The 20,114-nt window shown below is 36.8% G+C and overlaps 1 protein-coding gene across 1 annotated transcript in view; it reads right to left on the minus strand.

Moving 5' to 3' along the window:
* Positions 1 to 19,994, minus strand: part of Nipped-A — a 28,427-nt gene extending 8,433 nt beyond the window's left edge. The window contains exons 1-16 of the mRNA XM_008196304.3: positions 19,867 to 19,994; positions 19,507 to 19,689; positions 19,157 to 19,456; positions 18,910 to 19,104; positions 15,332 to 16,558; positions 15,185 to 15,280; positions 13,248 to 13,462; positions 12,752 to 13,201; positions 12,561 to 12,705; positions 10,903 to 12,484; positions 10,106 to 10,788; positions 8,293 to 10,024; positions 7,922 to 8,243; positions 4,564 to 5,890; positions 1,637 to 2,339; positions 1,212 to 1,585 (exon numbers count right to left, since the gene is read on the minus strand). Of these exons, the coding sequence (XP_008194526.1) occupies positions 1,212 to 1,585; positions 1,637 to 2,339; positions 4,564 to 5,890; positions 7,922 to 8,243; positions 8,293 to 10,024; positions 10,106 to 10,788; positions 10,903 to 12,484; positions 12,561 to 12,705; positions 12,752 to 13,201; positions 13,248 to 13,462; positions 15,185 to 15,280; positions 15,332 to 16,558; positions 18,910 to 19,104; positions 19,157 to 19,456; positions 19,507 to 19,656 (9,501 nt within the window). The 5' untranslated portion in view covers positions 19,657 to 19,689; positions 19,867 to 19,994. The remainder of the gene's footprint in view (positions 1 to 1,211; positions 1,586 to 1,636; positions 2,340 to 4,563; positions 5,891 to 7,921; positions 8,244 to 8,292; positions 10,025 to 10,105; positions 10,789 to 10,902; positions 12,485 to 12,560; positions 12,706 to 12,751; positions 13,202 to 13,247; positions 13,463 to 15,184; positions 15,281 to 15,331; positions 16,559 to 18,909; positions 19,105 to 19,156; positions 19,457 to 19,506; positions 19,690 to 19,866) is intronic.
* Positions 19,995 to 20,114: the final 120 nt, after the last annotated feature.

The raw sequence follows: 20,114 nt of genomic DNA on the forward strand, positions 1-20,114 counted from the left end.
TTAGTTATTTTAAGTTGGAAAAAAATTAAACATCCTATAAAGTCAAGAAAAACATAATGAAACAAGAATAAATAATAAAGTCTTTATAAATTTGTAGTTTATTTAAATAGGAAAAGTACATAAAGGCTCATATGACTCACAATATTGAGAAAGTACTAAAAAGTTTGTGACATCATTTTCGCCCAATCAAAAAAAAATTACTTAAAATATCAGCTTTTCGAAAGTTTTATGAGGTTTTTCAAGCCAGAAATATAATTATTACCAACATTTGCATTTATTTTAGTTATTTTAAGTTTGAAAAAAAAATTAAACATCCTATAAAGTCAAGAAAAACATTATGAAACAAGAATAAATAATAAAGTCTTTATAAATTGGTAATTTATTTAAATAGGAAAAGTACACAAAGGCTCGTATGACTCACAATATCGGGAAAGTACTAAAAAGTTCGTGACGTCATTTTCGCCCAATCGAAATAAATTACTTAAAATATTATCTTTTCGAAAGTTTTATGAGGTTTTTCAAGCCAGAAATATAATTTTTACCAACATTTGCATTTATTTTAGTTATTTTAAGTTTGAAAAAAAAAATTAAACATCCTATAAAGTCAAGAAAAACATAATGAAACAAGAATAAATAATAAAGTCTTTATAAATTAGTAGTTTATTTAGATAGGAAAAGTACATAAAGGCTCGTATGACTCACAATATGAGGAAAGTACTAAAAAGTTCGTGACGTCATTTTCGCCCAATCGAAAAAAAATACTTAAAATATCATCTTTTCGAAAGTTTTATGAGGTTTTTCAAGCCAGAAATATAATTATTACCAACATTTGCATTTTTTTAGTTATTTTAAGTTTGAAAAAAAAAATTAAACATCCTATAAAGTCAAGAAAAACATTATGAAACAAGAATAAATAATAAAGTCTTTATAAATCAGTAGTTTATTTAAATAGGAAAAGTACATAAAGGCTCGTATGACTCACAATATCGGGAAAGTACTAAAAAGTTCGTGACATCATTTTCGCCCAATCAAAAAAAATTACTGAAAATATCACTTTTTCGAAAGTTTTAAAAGGTATTTCTTTTTTTTTTAATATTTTTTTTTTTAATAAATTTGCGTATCATAATAAGCATCTTTGTGGAACGCAAGTGAAATACACATAGTTCATTAAATTACAAACTTAAAAAAAAATAAAATTTTTGATCACCTACCTGACATAGCAAGTTCAAAATCACGTGCCCCTCATACTGGACCAAACAATTGAGCAGTTGTGGCGTCCACGGCAACCACAAAATCGGGGGAACCCCGACCGAATACTTATCTAACGCGTCCATTAAACTTGAATTTTCATCATCATAACTCAAAAGCCACAAAACTTTAGCCAAATATTTGCGTGCTTTAGACTCGTTTTGATGCCGACAGGCGTGCAAAAAACACGCCATTGCATTCACACCCAAATTGATTTGACGCGAATCACGTGTAAAAACCTGCTCCAAATAGTCACCATAAAGCGCCCAAGCCTTGATCGAAGTGTCGTGCATTTGCACGGCGGCGCTGAACGACTTATTGGCTTCGTCCGATTTGTCTGAAAGGGCGAAGGAAATTAAACGTCCAGATGGGGGAAAAACCCACTTACTGCTCAAGTGGTAAATCATGCCCTTGAGGGCGTAAATCTCGGCGGTGAGTTCTTTAGCGAAGTATTTCACGTTGGTGTTGTTGATCACTTCCAAGCCTTCTTGTAGCTCGTTTTTGTTGTTCATTGATGCCAACTGTAGGTAGCACTTGACTTGTTGCCTGATTTTTTGGTAACAATCGACGATCGGGACGCTTTTGATCGAGTAGATCCGATTGAGTGATTCCAAACAAACGTTGACTAATTTGTGTTTTCGGGCAATTTTCCCGAAATGGATGATCGATTGAGCCGAGGCGTGTATGCCCAACATTGAGTTGGTATTGGTGGTGTCTCTGATTGACTCGTAGTGGTTTACGATCACTTGATAATGGTGCTGTCTCCATGTGAAAATATCGTTCCAGTGGGTCAAGTCGTCGGCGATTACCGGAAGTCGGTTGCGCCATGTTTTCACAATGGCCTTCATGTCATGGAGGGAGTTTTGGTGGCCTTGAAGAAGGCCTTTGTGAATCTGGTAGGCTTCTTGTAACTCCATTATTTGTTGGGCGGCTTGGAGATAGGGCAAGTGGATGTGGCTGACGATATGTGGTAGGCGGCGCCACTCGTTCAGACAGAGGGCGCTGGCGCTTTCAACATATCGTTCCACGAATTTTAAAGGTTTGCTCTCTTCTGGTTGGCAGATTAGGAGAAAACCGCCATACATTGTGATCTGGATCAAAATGATTCAAAATTTTTAAATTGAAACTAAAAAACAAAGGGTGTGAATAAGTTTAAAAAAAAAAAACTTTCACCTCTTTGAAGGAAGTATTTATTACTCAGGAAATCTGAGCAAAAAAATTTAAAATTTTAAATCTCGTGAAAAATTGATAATATATGTAAAATCAGCCGTAGAATTCAATGGAACAAACCGCATTGCTCTACAACTTTTAGTATCCGAGTTATGAATTTTTATTAAATAGCCCGGCGCATCCACCATTTTTCAAACTAAAATATTTTTTTAAAAATTTCTAGCGTAAGCTAGCTTTACAAGAAAGCTGGTGTAATACGTAAAGTTAGCCGTAGAATTCAATAGAACAAACCGCATTGCTCGACAACTTTTAGTTTCCGAGTTATGAATTTTTTAATAAATAACCAGGCGCATCCACCATTTTTCAAACTAACATAATTTTTTAAAAATTTCTAGCGTAAGCTAGTATTACAAGAAAGCTGGAGTAATACGTAAAATAAGCTGCTAAATCCAATGGAACAAACCGCATTGCTCTACAACTTTTAGTTTTCGAGTTATGAATTTTTTAATAAATAACCCGGCGCATCCACCATTTTTCAAAATAAAATATTTTTTTAAAAATTTCTAGCGTAAGCTAGTATTATAAGAAAGCTGGTGTAATAAGTAAAGTGAGCCGAAGAATTCAATGGAACAAACCGCATTGCTCTACAACTTTTAGTTTCCGAGTTAGGAATTTTTTAATAAATAACCCGGCGCATCCACCATTTTTTAAAATAAAATAATTTTTAAAAAATTTCTCGCGTAAGCTAGTATTACAAGAAAGCTGGTGTAATACGTAAAGTGAGCCTTAGAATTCAATGGAACAAACCGCATTGCTCTACAACTTTTAGTTTTCGAGTTAGGAATTTTTTAATAACCCGGCGCATCCACCATTTTCCAGAATAAAATAATTTTTTAAAAATTTCTAGCGTAAGCTAGTAGTACAAGAAAGCTGGTGTAATACGTAAAGTGAGCCGAAGAATTCAATGGAACAAACCGCAGTGCTCTACAACTTTTAGTTTCCGAGTTATAAATTTTTAATAAATAACCCGGCGCATCCACCATTTTTCAAACTACAATAATTTTTTAAAAATTTCTAGCGTAAGCTAGTATTACAAGAAAGCTGGTGTAATACGTAAAGTGAGCCGAAGAATTCAATGGAACAAACCGCATTGCTCTACAACTTTTAGTTTCCGAGTTATGAATTTTTATTAAATAGCCCGGCGCATCCACCATTTTTCAAACTACAATAATTTTTAAAAAATTTCTAGCGTAAGCTAGTATTACAAGAAAGCTTGTGTAATACGTAAAGTGAGCCGAAGAATTCAATGGAACAAACCGCATTGCTCTACAACTTTTAGTTTCCGAGTTATGAATTTTTTAATAAATAACCCGGCGCATCCACCATTTTTCAAAATAAAATAATTTTTTAAAAATTTCTAGCGTAAGCTAGTATTACAAGAAAGCTGGTGTAATACGTAAAGTGAGCCGAAGAATTCAATAGAACAAACCGCAGTGCTCTACAACTTTTAGTTTCCGAGTTATGAATTTTTTAATAAATATCCCGGCGCATCCACCATTTTTCAAACTACAATAATTTTTTAAAAATTTCTAGCGTAAGCTAGTATTACAAGAAAGCTGGTGTAATACGTAAAGTGAGCCGAAGAATTCAATGGAACAAACCGCATTGCTCTACAACTTTTAGTTTCCGAGTTATGAATTTTTTAATAAATAACCCGGCGCATCCACCATTTTTCAAACTAAAATAATTTTTTAAAAATTTCTCGCGTAAGCTAGTATTACAAGAAAGCTGGTGTAATACGAAAAGTGAGCCGAAGAATTCAATGGAACAAACCGCATTGCTCTACAACTTTTAGTTTCCGAGTTATGAATTTTTTAATAAATAACCCGGCGCATCCACCATTTTTCAAAATAAAATAATTTTTTTAAAAATTTCTAGCGTAAGCTAGTATTACAAGAAAGCTGGTGTAATACGTAAAGTGAGCCGAAGAATTCAATGGAACAAACCGCATTGCTCCACAACTTTTAGTTTTCGAGTTATAAATTTTTATTTCTTGTGAAAAATTAATATAATATGCAAAATGTAACGTAATTTATACTTTCAATGAGAGATCTAATCATTAATATCATCAGTAGTTCCACTTACCTTCCAACCCAACTCCTTGGGACAGTTATACTCCACATTACTGAGCACCTCCTTCATAATATCCCAATTGGGGATCCTCCAGGCACTCTCCAGCAACAAATATGGATCATAAACCCCATTCTTCGCATACTCCATTAAAATATTCCACTCGTTCAACTCCTTGGTACACCTGATCCACCTCTCAGTCCACAACAGCACCTCCCGTTGCGTATGCGTAGGCACCGGACCCATGGAATTATCCTGCTTATGTTTGGCCATGGCCGACTCATACGCACCTTGCGCCTGCTCAAAAAACCCATGCTGTTCGTACGCAATCGCAATACTCGTCTCCTTGTAGTGCGCATGCTTGAGCCAAAGCCCCGCCCACAGATCCTCCTCGCATAGCAACGAGTACAACTCGCCCAAGGAATCAAGCAGCTCGTTTTTCGATTGGTCCGTTTCAAAATCGTAGCAACTGGCATTGGTCGCTTTGGCAGAGGCGGGGTCAAAGGCCATCTGCTCCAATCCGAGCGCCATACGGTGCCAGAGATTGTGGGATTTACCCAGGTATTTCATAAGGGGCGGGGCGATTTGGATCGGGGGGTTGCACCGACTTAGGGCTTCCACGAACGTGTTGATGGCGCTCGGATGGCAGTCTTTCTGGATGATGTGGGTGCCGGAGGTTATGAACGGGAGGATTTCCTGGACCAGGACGTTGCGTTGGTCCTGTTCCAGGATTTCCCAAATTCGGGGGAAGAACTGGAGCCAGACTTGTTCGGCTAGACTCGTGTCCATGTGACACAGCTGCGAAGCCGCCAATAGAAATTGATCAGTCGTTACGTTTCGACTAATCTCGATAAATTCATAGTGTTTTTTGATCATTTTCGAAATAGTTTCGGCGCGATCGATTGGTTTTTCCTCAATTGGTGGATTTGACTCCACATTTGACAAGTCCAAGTCTAACACTTCTTCTTTGATTTCGGTCGAAGTGTAGAAATTTGGATTATCAACCTGCATACTGCTGAATTCTTCGCGTTTTTCGGCGGAATTTATCACCGAAGTGATACTCGGGAGAATGCTGCTTTCGTGTGCCATTTGTATGGAAGTGTCAGGGACAGCAGTCACGAGTAACAATTCAATGCACTGTTTGATCCAATAGTGTTGGCCGATTGCTTCCCAATTTTGCGAACACACTATATATAGTAAGCGGTCGTGTAAACGACGTCGCATTGACTCGTCGAAGATTTTGAAAAACTTGGCACGGATATGAGGCTGATTGCAGCGTAAACCGGCCAAAAAAGCCGGTTCTAGCTTTGAAGTCAGCTCGGTTGTTTTCAAATTTATGTCACTGGAAAAAAAAACTAGTCGGAAAAATTCAATACTTGAGCCGGAAGCAAGCAAATCTGACGTAACGTCCGGACTCGATTGCACAATTACTGATTTTTTTTATTTTAAAGATAGCCTCCTATGTAATTATTTTTTTCTAAAACCAAATTAAGGAAGTAGTTAATTTAAGAGCTTTACATTAAGGGTGTTAACCTTTTTTAATTTTTTTTATTTTCCCAATTACGACTAAACTATTCGAAAAAGTGGAGCTGTTTTTATTCTCACCTATGCAAAATAATCCGGGGAATCGATTGGCATCGAGAAAATTGCCAAATTCCGAACAGTTTTTTAGTTATAAATTTTTTAAAATTTTACCAATTTTTGCATTTGTCTCCAATTTGCTCGAAAACTATTAGTCGGAGAACAATAATTTTTTTTGAAATAGATAGATAATTTAAAGAGCTTTCCAACGATAATACACTTCATGGGGTTATCTCTGATAGTTCCGGAGCTATTGCTCGACAAAAGTTCCGGGTACCCAAAATCGACAAAATTTGCGACGAAAATTGAAAAAATCAAACATCAAAAAATCGAACATATGAACTTTTTGAGGACTAAAAACAACTTTTGTGGGTTGTTAAGACATAAAGAAGTCCATAAAAATTTGCTGGAGTGAATTTAAAAAAAATTTTTTTTCATCACTTTGAAGGTAAGTGTAGATATTTATTACTCAGGAAATTTGAGCAAAAAAATTGAAAATTTTAAATCTCGTGAAAAGTTGGTATAATACAGAAAAAAAGCCGCTGAATCCAATGGAACATACCGCGTTGCTCTTCGACTTTTAGTTTTCGAGTTATGAATTTTTTATTGAATAAAATTTTCCACTATGACAAATGGCTACCCTAAATTTAGGCAAAAAATTTTAAATTTTTAATTCCTGTGAAAAATTGATATAATATGTAAAATGAGCCGTAGAATTCAATGGAACAAACCGCAGTGCTCTACGACTTTTAGTTTTTTTTTTATGAATTTTTTTAGTGAAAAACTTTGATCGCCTCTGTAGCCGGAACCTTTGCCCGGAGCGGCTCCGGGTTTGGTCGAAAAAATAGATAAAATTAAGCGCTATCAGATGGTTTTTTGTTCGTTGCTCTAAGTCTTACAGTTTTCGAGAAAAACGCAAAAAAAGGTTTCCATTTTCGCTTTTTTTCAATTTTCAACCGCCAATTACGGCCAAACTATTAGAGTTATCGAGAAACGGAAAAATGGAGGACAACCGGCATAAAAAACTCTACAAACTGGCATAGGACTCAAGGCGATATCTCGCAAAAAAATTTTCAATTTTCAAACGCCGATTACGGCCAAACTAAAAGAGCTAGGAGAAAACGCATTTTTGGATCGGAAGAGCACATCAAAATCTATAAGATAGAATCGGTTTCATTTGATTTAGAGACACTTTAAAAATTGACCGATTTTAAGGAGGGGGTGTTAACTTTTTTTTAATTTCTTTTATTTTCTCATTTACGGCTAAACAATTCTAAAAAGTGGAACTATTTTACAATTTACATTTACATTAAGATTCATAGAAATTTCTGGCATTATTTTACTTTTTATTGGTTGTTTTCACAAATTATATGTAGAGGTCCTACGCTCAAATATTTTTTTTCTCTATTATCTAGACACCGCTGGAACCAATTAATTAGTTTTCATTTGCAATCATTTCAAGAGACAAAAAATGATAAGTTTTTGCTTGAAACGAGATAAAAAGCCCTTATTATTTCTGTATAACAAGCCAAATTAACGAAGTACTTAACTCAAGAGCTTAACATGAAAATTCATAGAAATTTCCAGCATTATTTCACTTTTTATTGGTTGTTTTCACAAATTATATGCTCAATTTTTTTTTATTATTATTTGGACCCAACTTGAACCAATTCCTTTGGCAATCATTTCAAAAGACTTAAAATAACAAATAACCAAAAAAAAAACAGTGTGCAGTCGAATCTAGACAAACTTTAAAAATGCCTGCTCCCAACTTTCTGTCTTTAAAAATTACGTGTAAACGTAGCTGACAAGCTCCAAAAACTGTGCATTAAGATCGGCATCTTCCGGAAACCGTTTCTCAACATATTGCATCATTTTCCCCAAAAGAATAGACTTTTCTCTTAGACTCGGTGCCTGGTTAAGTGTTACAACGTTCTTACACTTCATCCACTCTTCTAGCATTTTAGTGATAGCTTTCATCACCTTAATATCCTGCGTTTTTTCAATAAGACCGACAAGAATCGTGCCAATAAAAGTCTTGCGCATATCAACACCCATCACAACAACGCGCGTTTTAACAAGATCAAGACTCAAGATGAGCAGTTCACTGTTAACTAACAAACAAATAATTTTTTTCGCCTGGCGGCTATTACTACAACTTACTTGCGGCGTATTCGGTGGACGTCGGCTGCAAATGCTCCTTAGCCAGCCGGTGCAAAACCCGCATAAAGGGCGTAATCAACAAGTCAATATACGAGTGGTTATTGGCACATGCCGCTTTCAGAATCATCATAGTTCCGAACAGACTGGACGAATTCGCTTGCGCGTTCGTCTCGTAATTATTCAAGCCTTCGAAAATCACCTTCCCCACGGTTGAATACAAAATCTCCAACTCCTCGTATTTGCACACGGTTGTGCTGGAACGCTCGGTCGGGAACAGTGCCATTAACTTGGTCAAAAGCCCATGCACTAGCTTTATGATTTTGTTGTTTGTGGACGTTATACACGCACCTAGACCGCGCTGGAGCGGCTTAAAACTCGCCAGAATTTGCTCTTTTTTCAACACAGTCAAGAGATAAGTTAACAGTTCAAGCGCCGTACACACGTTGCCAATATTAGGGCTTGGGCCCTCAATCGTGAGAAGTATTTTGTCAAAGAACGCCAACTTTAGGTCAATCGGTTGTGGCCACAGGTCCGGTTTAAGGGCCGTTTTGAGTAAAATAACGCAACGGCGTGAGAGTAACTCGCCGGGGCTGCTCACAGTCGGATTGGCCGGGTTTTGGGGCGCGCTATCATTGACTTGACACGCGAGACGCAGCAAAAAATTCAAAACTGTGTCAATATGGACGCGGTCAATTGGCTTATTAATCCCAGGTTCCTGTTTTACCACCGGCGTGGGTGAGTATGACGTTGAGGGTTGTGACACAGCTAAACGTTTCCGCTGAGTTTCAATCGCATCATCATTTGGTCTTTTAGTTGCAACGTTTTCAACGCCATCACAATCACCCTCCTCCTTAATCCCGTACAGCTCCCACTTGATTATGACTTCAGCCAACTCAACTGCCAATTTCCGGTGTTCCAGTGTTGCAGTTGGACTGAAGCCAAGTCTTTGGATCGAGTTGACCATATGTTGCACCAAATGGTGGCGCACGGGATAATACACCTTGTAATGTTTGACAACAAGTTGCAAAATGTGGAACAACTGTTGCATGGAATGTCCTTCATCCACGATTATTTTCTTGGTCCAGTGCGTCAACATCGTGTTACCCTCCTCCATACGGAGGGGCATCGAAGGCGTCAGGATTTCCAACGCCTGCCTGACGACATTGCGCGCTTCAAGCGCGTGCGCTTTCAACAAACTGTGAAACACCTGAAGGATTATCTTCCGGTGGATGGCAAACTTATCAATGATGTGGGACAGTAGTAGGTGGCCGTGGTAACGTGTCGCTGGGTCGAAACAATTCTCAACCAGCAAACACGGCCACGCGAACGTCATCAAACGACGCAGTTTCGAACTTTGCGTCTTATTATGGTCGTGGATGTGTGGACTCGCTTGTTCAACGAGCAGACACGAGAATTGTAACAGCGCGATTCGGACACAGTCGGCTGTGGGGAAGGGATTATCAGGATCGATGAGTTTGTTGATAAAAACGGACACCACGTTATCGGGACTGTCCTGGTAGGGCATGGGGGGACCCCCGACTAGTTTGTTCGTTTCGCCCTTTTCGAAACTGACGGCGAAACAAGGGATCAGAATAAATTGTAACACTTTTGATTTCAGTTCTTGGGACATAGAGTTAGTCGGGAAAAGCTTAACGAAGCGGAAAAACGCCGAGCGTTTCCATTCAACAGTATAGTTTTGGGCGACTGTATTGGCGAGGAAGTCTTTCAAAAACTGGAAAAAAAATTACGGTTTTAAGCCGTGGTCATTAATACTTTTATAATAACAATTCAGTAGTTAAATGATTATGCTTACCTGAAACTCGGGTATGAAGCGGTGGCACAAACACCTCAACAGTTGGAACAACAAATCAACGTTATTCGGATGGTAGCAGAAATAATGCAAGAGAATCTTGACCAAAAGTTTGGGTTCCTTCCAATGAGGATACTCCAAGTTATCGACACTTTTATGCCGCTCCTGATACGCATCATCACACCAAATCTGTTTCAACGCCTCCACCAACTCCTGTTGTTCGGACAACCACTGATCGTCACTTTTTATCAACAAGGATATAATCCTAATACTCTGATATTGCAATTCGTTACGTTCCTGCTCACTCAGAGTGTAATTAACGTGGACGTTGGCCAGCGCCATCTGAATCAATCTCTTAACCATACTGGTTTGTATATAGTCACGAAAACTCTTCCCCTCCTTATGCTTAATCAAAAACTCAAGATACCGACTAAACTGTTTATCCTTAACGTAGGTATCATCGAGGAACATATCGAGCGTATCACCGGGATAACGCAACAAAAACTTCATTAGAACCTCCCGGAAGGGAGAGCTGGCCTCGATCAGCATGGCCTGCTCCGTTTGGAGAATAAGTTGGCACAACTGATTTATAAACTTCGAGGAGGCGGCCGGCGTTTGGTGAAATATCCCGATGATTGTGACGATTTTTTGCTCCTCGTCGCCTTTCTTCGACACACCGGTGGACACTACATAATTAATTGATTTCAAAATAATGCACGCCCCACGTTGGGCGCCACTCTATAACCATTGTACAAAGTGGCGCCCAACGTGGGGCCAGTCACCAAATGATCACCACTCACCTTTGTGGCTATTTGTCAAGTTTTCGAGTAGTTGTTTGAGCAATTCCAACAGTTGCTCACACAAACTCTCGTTGAAATTCAACGGGAATAGTTGTGTCAAATATGATAGCATTTTGACGCCGTTAAGGGTCAGATTTTTGGCATCGCCTAGCGTGAGTAGGAAGGGTTTAATGGTTTGGTAGACCAAGTCCTTGTTGACTTGATATCCAGCGATGAAATCACGCATACATTCGAATGCGGTTTGTTGTAGCTCGGCGTTGGGCTTTTCGAGGGCTTTGTACAACACTTGGAAAATTTGCTCGCGCACTTCTTCGAGGTAATGACAGGCGGCGAGGACGCGCAATGCTGATTTCCTCAACGGTATGAAATTGGTGATGTTTTTGTAGCAACTGAACGTGTTCAGTTTGACGTCTTCGCTGTTACACAGTGAGAGGAGGTCGAGGATGAACAAGTTGTGTTCTTTGATTGATAGATCGATTGTGAACAGTCGGGGGTTCAAGGTGGTACAGAACTGGTTGCCGTCCATTAAGCCCATCTGGGCAATGGCCGGTTGGTGTTTGAGTAGATGTTTGGTAGGTGGTACCATATCTGCTAGCACTTCTTTGAACGGTTCCATGACCGAAGTGACCGATTTGTTTTGTTTTTCGGCCAAGAGACGCAACGAGTGCATCGATTGTTCCCTCACCATAGTATGGGGACTGGTGACTTGACGCACCAATTCATGTGTGACCTCATGCAGCGCCTTCTTTTGCAAGTCACGCGTTTCCTGATCGGCACCTTTCGGTGGTTCCGTCACACAAACATTCAACATCTTCTCCAGATTATTCTTGGCCATATCGAGGGCGCCACTGGACACCTCACCCGTCAAATCCATCATAACGAACAGTAACGCTTTCAAGAACGTAAACATGTGTTCATAAACCCACTTACGGGCACACCGTTCGAACATAAAACTGATAGCTATACAGCCGCCTAATTTTGCATACCATGCTCTTTCGTAGCAAAGGGCACACATTTTTTCGGATAAATACTCAATCAAGGGTAAACGACAGGCCATTTCCTTGCTTCCGAGCAGTGTAGAGGCCGTATCGAGGATTAAAACAAGGCCTACGTGACCCGGCTTACACAACTCCTTCTCCTCATGTCCCATAATCACTGCCAGAGCATCAACCAACACAAGTGGGTCAAGTGCCACTTGTTCGTTATGTTTCGGCGTGCAAGCGAACGCGCCCGATTGTTGCGCCACCGCCACCATGGTGTAATGACGGACGACAGCAACCATCAAAGCAACAACTGGTTGCCGCAATTCTTTAATAGCTGCAGCAACAAACATTCCGGTGAGAGCGGTCTGATGTGTCTCACGTGCTTGTTTATAAATGCTCTTATAGACCGAACCCTTAACTTGAGGTATAGTTTTAGGGTCTTGGAACGTCGAGTGAAGAAACAGATTAATTAGCGTATTTTTATCATCAGATAGATTACGAGACGCAGTTAGGTAATAATTGATAACTTCCCACGCTTGTTTGCGGTAGAACGAATCAGTGTTGCTCTGTTTAAGTGCATTAAACGCAGTCTCGATTATCTGAAAGTACCAAAAAATGGGTTATTTTGTGGCGCACAACGTGGGGCCAAGTGGCGCCCAACGTGGGGCCACTCACCTTTTGCACCGGAAACTCAATCGTCTTATCCTGATCATAAAACTTGGCAATGATCGCTGGTGGGTCGTAATCGGACGACACATAGTCCAGTTTTTGCGGTTCAATCATCATTTTCCGATTCCCACCTCCAAACTTACCCAAAACTCTACAAACGCCAATTAGACCACCCCAAATGTTAAACACCGACTTACTTAAAGGCCACTTGCGCCACCTGGTCATTGTTACGCAAAGTCCGCCACAAGGCCTGCATCAAGTCGGCCCTGACCGGTTGGATATGTTCGTACAAGAAATCATGTTGTAAGTTATCGACGCACAATTCCAACGTGCGCAAGCCTTGACTTATCAAAATGTGTGAACCGTTCAAAGCCGACACTAACGGATCCATCAGCATAGGTAGGTAGGGTAAGAGTGAGCTTAACCGAACCGGAACGGTTAGACACAACTCAACGAAGAGATCCTTCATGTGTTGTTTGTGCAAACCGCTCTGTAGCCGGTTTAAACCTTCGAGAAGATTGGGCAAGAGCGGGAGGAACTCCTGGTAGAGTAAATCGTGGCTTCCGCCTCCGATTGAGCGGAAAAGTGCGCGCAAAAGGAGGAAGTAATTGTACGGTTCTTTGGCACTCATTGCCAACTCCATTGATCTAAGATAGTTTGGTTAATTGACGCACTCGCTACGCTCGCACTCACCTATTGACGATTTGGTGCAAATGTGGACGCAGCATGTTCTCGTTTTCTTGTGGAAATAACGAAACGCTACCAAACACTAATTTGAAGAGTTTCAAATAGAGATTGCTACGTTCGAGATTTGAACCCATCTCTTCCATTCGTTCTAGTAAATATTCGACCAAAACGGTCGCGAAAATTGGGCTTGTGGCCGGGTTTGCAAGCAAAGTGTTCGGAACCTACAAGGTTTTTTTAAATAGTTATTATGCCACTTCTTGTTTCAATGCATATTATAATACAATTAACTGCCTTTTTTTAGTGTCTTCTTATTTTTAAATCTAGTATAAATCCTATGTTACATAGGAAACAACTATGAAAACAACTTGTAAAATGAAAAATTTAATAAAATAAATTTAAGAGCAGAACTTTAAACATTTCTTCTTCACACACAAATATTTACTCTATTTCCATAAAAAAAGCATGGACAAAATTTACTCTGTGATTATATGCAGTAATTTTTAAGCAACGATAGTCAATATTATGAAATATCGGAAGGCAAGTCAGGTTCTTATCTTGGTTTTAGGATAAAATTGCATAGATATTAACGTAAAAAAAATTCAACGGGCAAAATTCTTGTTAAGTAACTCATATGTACTTATTTATTTATTTTATTTTATTTTCTTTTTTATTCTCCACCTTATAATTTCTATCCGTTCAGCATCTGCTTATCAAGTCACTTGTGTATTTACACATTTTTTTATCATTACATCATTCCTTATATCATCGCCTTCTTAGTTTATTTACATTATCAAATTATTATTTTTTACTTATTTTGCCTGGATTTTATATTTCTATTGAGATTGATATTACATATCCGATGACTTATTTCAATATATTTTTGATACCTAATTATATTTTCTTTTACTTATTAAAATATTCGTCTTTTTAGTAGTACGATTGTCTCACAATCACATTTTTTGTAGTCTTTCGAATTCGGAGTTTAATTTTGTTTCTTAATTTTCCCTTAGACTTTTCTAGTTTTTATTTATCAAGGTTTCTGTTACCCAATTTTCCAAGTGGAAAAAAGTGTTTTATCCATAAGACTTTGTTCCTTTGCCTTTCTAATTCTAAATATGTATTTTTATCCATATTTGTTCACATTTTCTTAGTCGATGTATGTATTTTTTCATTTAGTTTAAGTAGTTTTCCCTTTGATTTCATAATTTTGATTACAATTCTTCATTTAGTTCTTGTTTTTTTTGTTAGACTTTAAATATGCAATTCTACTTTTTTTAATTTCCATGATGCTTGATTATTTTTATCCATATTTGTTCACATTTTCTTGGTCGATGTATGTATTTTTTCATTTAGTTTAAGTAGTTTTCCCTTTGATTTCATAATTTTGATTACAATTCTTCATTTAGTTCTTATTTTTTTTGTTAGACTTTAAATATGCAATTCTACTATTTTATATCCATGATGCTTGATTATTTCTATCCATATTTGTTCACATTTTCTTGCTCGATTTATGTATTTTTTCATTTAGTTTAAGTAGTTTTCTCTTTGATTTCATAATTTTGATTACAATTCTTCATTTCGTTCTTGGTTTTTTTGTTAGACTTTAAATATGCAATTCTACTTTTTTAATTTCCATGATACTTGATTTAGTTTTCCATTCTTTAGTTTTCTTATACTCCATTATTTGTTTTGTTTATTCAGACTTTCTTCAGTTTTGTTCCATCAGTTTATAATTTCTGCTTTTCCAATTTTTTATTATCACAGTTGTACATATTACATAAAAACGTATTTCCATAAATACCTTCAGCAAAAATAATAGCCTTACTGAAATAAAGAATTGCAAAAAAAATGAGTATAGTAACATCATAGCTGAAAATTTGGTGATCGCAAATAAAAAAATCAATAGAAAACAGAACAAAAGTTTGATAGATTAATTTACTTACCGTTTGCAAAGTCGGATTCTTGTAAACCCTCTCGACCAAATACTCAATAGTCGTTGAAAAAATCTCGTGAAACGTTTGCGGATTCATCATCGAAAACTAAAACCGAAAAAATTAACCCAAAAAAAGCAAACTTACCAATCAAGTTACCACTCCACTGAAATGTTCCAAAACCACCTTCTCCTCCTTATTCCTTTCATTTTGTTGGTTAATCCTTTGGGGACCTGTCACTTGAGGTCCCGGATACAACGTATAGATATCTAACGCTTTCAAAGCCCACTTAACCAATCTGACAAAAACCAGCGTTTCATGCGGTTGAAAATGTTTCGTTGCCACCAAACTATGACTCGAACTCGACTTACACGCCGAACAGCCCCACGTTATAGTTTTAACCCCACACACTAAAGTCTTAACAAGACTATGATAATCAGCAACGTTGTAATTATTATTTTGCGGAAAACCAAATTTCGACTTTTCCTCCTTTTGTTCGGCGCGATTTTGCGTCGTCGCGAGCGCATTTTCCAGAACTTCCGCCGGATTTGCAGCGCCATCTTCAGTCTTAATCTCGACTTGTGTTTTTTGTTGTTGTTGTTTGCACTTTGCCGTTAAAATCGGAAGTTGTATTTTAGCTATTGTTTTAAATTTGACGACAAAAACTTCAAGCATGCGCATTAGCAACTCGCGACCTTCGGTGCTATTCTCGGCCTCCGAACGTGCCCGAATACAGTCGACGAGATTCAAGAGTAGTTTACACGACATGGTTTGTATAGTCGTTGCCAACGTGTCATCATGTACGTTTTTGCTGAACAAATGAACAGCGCGTGTTAAATCGCTGAGTGGCAGTTGTTGGCGCACGTGATGCACCAGATCGGCCAATGTGGAGTAGGCGAGTGGGCGGAGCGACTCATGCGTCGTCCAACCGCGGCCAAGGAGGACGTCCTCATCGAAGAGCTTCTCCATGTGGGGGACGAATCGATTTCGGAGATCGGTTGCTAGGATATGGCGAGCGGCAATGAGTAACTCGCGTCTGAGATGAGCCACTTCCATTGGACATAGCATGAGGAGTCCTAGCATGCCTTGGACCATCATGGCGGAATGGCTTTGGACGTGTTCGAGGTAGAATTTGATGATGTAGGCGAGGAATGATAGAGTTTTCACTTGAGCGCCCATAAAATCAACGAAGATTTCTTTGTTGAAAGTTGGGGCTTGGCGTTGTTCGGGACTGGGTTGGAGGGTGATTGTTTTCATGATTAGAGGGATAAAGTCACTGACGTCCTGATGGACGCTTTGTTTGTACAGTTGGTACATGAGGACAACGATTATTGGGAGTTCCTGAAGGACTTTGAGGGAGAGGACGGCTTTAGGGATTAAGTAATACTGAAAAAATATATACCGGTGAATGGATACTATAAAACCAGTGAGAAAATTGAGAAAAAAGTCATAATAAGTTGACGTTTAAGCAAAAATCGCTTAAAAACTAAACAAATTTTCTACCACGGCACATAGTCAATTATTACTGAAGGCAAAAAAAAGATGTTTTAGGACATTATTTTCTTCGAACAGAACTTATGAACAAATCATTATGTTATTTCAGACAATTTAATTCGTCAAAAAACTATTTTTTTTGGTTTTTTTTTTTTTAATTATTCAACTTGTTTTGACCTGACTTGACCAAAGAAACTCAAAAAAATCGCCAAATTTGATTAAAATTTTATTTCTGCCCATTTAGCGCGTGAAAAAATACAAGATATCTTGGATGTTTAATTGCTTATCTTATTTTGGCCTCCTTAAAAAATATAATAAATAAAAAATATAAAAATGAAATAAAATAAAAAATAGATCACCGAAAAAAGTCGAAAATACGCCGAAAATGTGGTCCAAGTATGATATTTTAACTATTTTAAAAAAGATTATTAATTAAATGTTCACACTTTTTGGCAATTTTAAATAAAAGAAAAAACAATATAGAAAAAGACAAAGTAAAAAAAACGTCAACAATTAATAAGTAACTTAATGTTATACACAAATAGTGCAATTCAATCTAAAAATACTAATTTACAATCGTAAGAAGCACTGTTTGGTTAATAAAAAAATCTTTAGATAAGTCAAAGTTTCTCAAAATAATTGCCTTTAAAATACGAAAACACACTTATTAAAAAAATTACCGAAAAAAATTAAAAACATTGGACTAAATTATATAATTTCAAGCTTTCAGCTAGTAAAGAAACTAATTTTGATGTGATTAATTAATTTTTTCACTATCCACTTTTTGTCTGTTTATTTGAATAAAAATGTCAATATAATTTAAAAAAGTATCTATAAGAACACGTAATAAAATAACAAAAAGAATTACGTTCATTTACTCGTTTTCGTTTACATTATTCGCAAACTATCCAGATTTCAACTAATTCTAAGTTCTAAATACAGAAACTCACTGATTAAAAAAAACACCAAAAAAAAATCAAAAAAATTGCCAAAATTAGTCTCAATTATGTTATTTCTGTCCATTTAACGTGTCATTCATTATTTTTTTAATTATTTACCTTATCTTGGCCTCTTTAAAAAAGATATAAATAAAAAATACAAAAATAAAATAAAATAACAAAAAAATACATCAACATTTTTTATGTTTCATTGACTTGTACTATAAAATTAAATGATTTTAATCAATCCTGAGTGAGTTATTTAGCTCAATATTACATCGGAAACTCAGTTATTGAAAAAAAAATCACCGAAAAAAGTCAAAATTCGCCAAAAAATTGTTCTAATAAAATATGTTACTTTAATTATTTTAAATGTAAAACTAATTGGTTTTTGTTAATTGTTCACACTTTTTGGCCCTTTTAAACAAAAGAAAAAGACCAAGTCTAACTTAATGTTATATACAAGTTTTTAGCTCATAAAAACCAATTTCATACAAATTATGTAATTTTCTGTATTGTTTTTGTAATTTTTTTTTTTTTTTAGAATAGCCTTTACCATAAAATTCAATAAAATTCTACACAGTCAAGAGAAACATTTTTTTCTGTCGAAAAATCTTAGTTTTAATCTCAAAATGTACTTAAACACTCAAAAACGCACCAAAAAATTAAAAAAACTACCTAATTTGTGGCCTTGTGGCTTAAATTCCACGATATCTCGTTCAAAACAAAAAACGAAAAACTCAAAAATACTCAAGAAATGTCAAAATTTGAAATTTTTCGAATCATTTTTTGACGAAATTTAAATAAAAATCGGCGAAATAATAACATTTACGAACCAAATTAATGAAATTTCAAACCGATTCAGTAAAATTGCGTCTCAATCTCAAAAAAATGCCTTAACATCCAAAAAAAATTACTACATTTCCAACTATAATTGCCCAAAAAAAAACATATTCAACATAAATTTGTAGTTTTCTGGCCGAATTTAACAAAATCTCGCTAAAATCTATGTTTAAACTTTTAAAACAGTGATTTTAATAGATTAAAACAAGTAAAAAAAACACAAAATAAACGTAATTTTGGGAATTTAGACGATTTTATTAACAAAAATTCGTTAAAAATCAACTTCTTTAAACGAGACAAATGCTATAATAAGGTGCATTTAGGTATTTCCAGACGATATAGCTCCTTTTTAAAAGAGAAAAATTGTTTCAAATTCTTTAATACATAAATGTTAGCACATAATCGGCGTTTTTTTTAAGAATTTGTAAATTTTTATTGCAGCAAAAAATAAATTAAACATACCGTGACTAAAGTGTCATCTTTATTCTTCTTCTCAGTTTGTATGGTCGTCATTGTGAACGTCTCCTTAAGTAACTCCTCAATGTTCAACTCATTTAAATTATTGACTTTAATTGGCGCCCTAGGTTCAAAAATCTTGTCCATATGATTGGGCAAATCCGAATAAATTGACTTAACAAATTGGAGAAAATGTTGTATCTACAAAAACCACTTAAATCTCAAACAAAATTAATTAAAAAAAAAAAATCACTTCTGGATTAAACGCCGGCCGATACTGCTTATGCAACTCGATGATAATCTTCAAACAGATCAAAACATTCTCCTCATTATCAATCTCCAAAAGGCGCAACATGAGCGACAAAATCGACTTAACATAAGGTCTCAGAAGATCATTCGTTGGCAGTCTGTACAACATCTCCAGAATTAATTTACGCACTTGCTGTATGTTATACTCGGCGATAAAATGCGGATCGCCCTCTTGTAGTATTTTCAGGAAGATTTTCACAGAGTGGTCCAAAAAACTCTGATAGAGAGACGACGAAAGAATGATCTGAAAGCCCACTTTCAGGGACATTTTTTCACGGTTTTGACCGCAAATACCTCGAAATTTTTGCTAATTTCCTGCGTGGCTTTCAGTTTCAGGACGTCCTTACAGTTGGCGTCCCCCAACATCGTGACGTAGCTCCTGAACTGGTTCATTTGAGTCGTATGGGGGTCGATGCCCGCCATGGTCGAAGAACTTGACTGCATTTGGGGCCCACTTCACTTTTTACATCTTAAAACCTTAAACGTAAAGCCGGGGCTCAAAATTTGCCGAAAAAACGAGCAAAAAACGTTCAAATTTGAGAAGTGAATGAACAACATAACCTCCAAAAAAAAACAATCAGATAACCGACTTAAAGTTGACGCATTTCATTCGTGTAAAAAACGTATCGCTTAATTGGGCCAAAATCTACTAACTTTTTCGAAAATTGCACGTTTTTCTAACACTGGAACACTTTTTTCCGTGTTTTAAACATATTCACGATGAATGAATGGGAAGTGGCTACGGTTAACTAGGTGAAGAAGTGGCTAGAGTTGCGCCATGTTGTTTGGAATTATCAATTTCTGGCCTTTTTGCCGAAAAATCGGAACACAAAAACTAGCACAATTTGTAAAAAAAACGAGCAATTTAATTGTGCTTGTATTGTGGCTTAAAAACCAGATAT

The sequence above is a fragment of the Tribolium castaneum genome, chromosome 8 (genome assembly GCF_031307605.1).
Source record: "Tribolium castaneum strain GA2 chromosome 8, icTriCast1.1, whole genome shotgun sequence".
Taxonomy (NCBI): Eukaryota; Metazoa; Arthropoda; class Insecta; order Coleoptera; family Tenebrionidae; genus Tribolium; species Tribolium castaneum.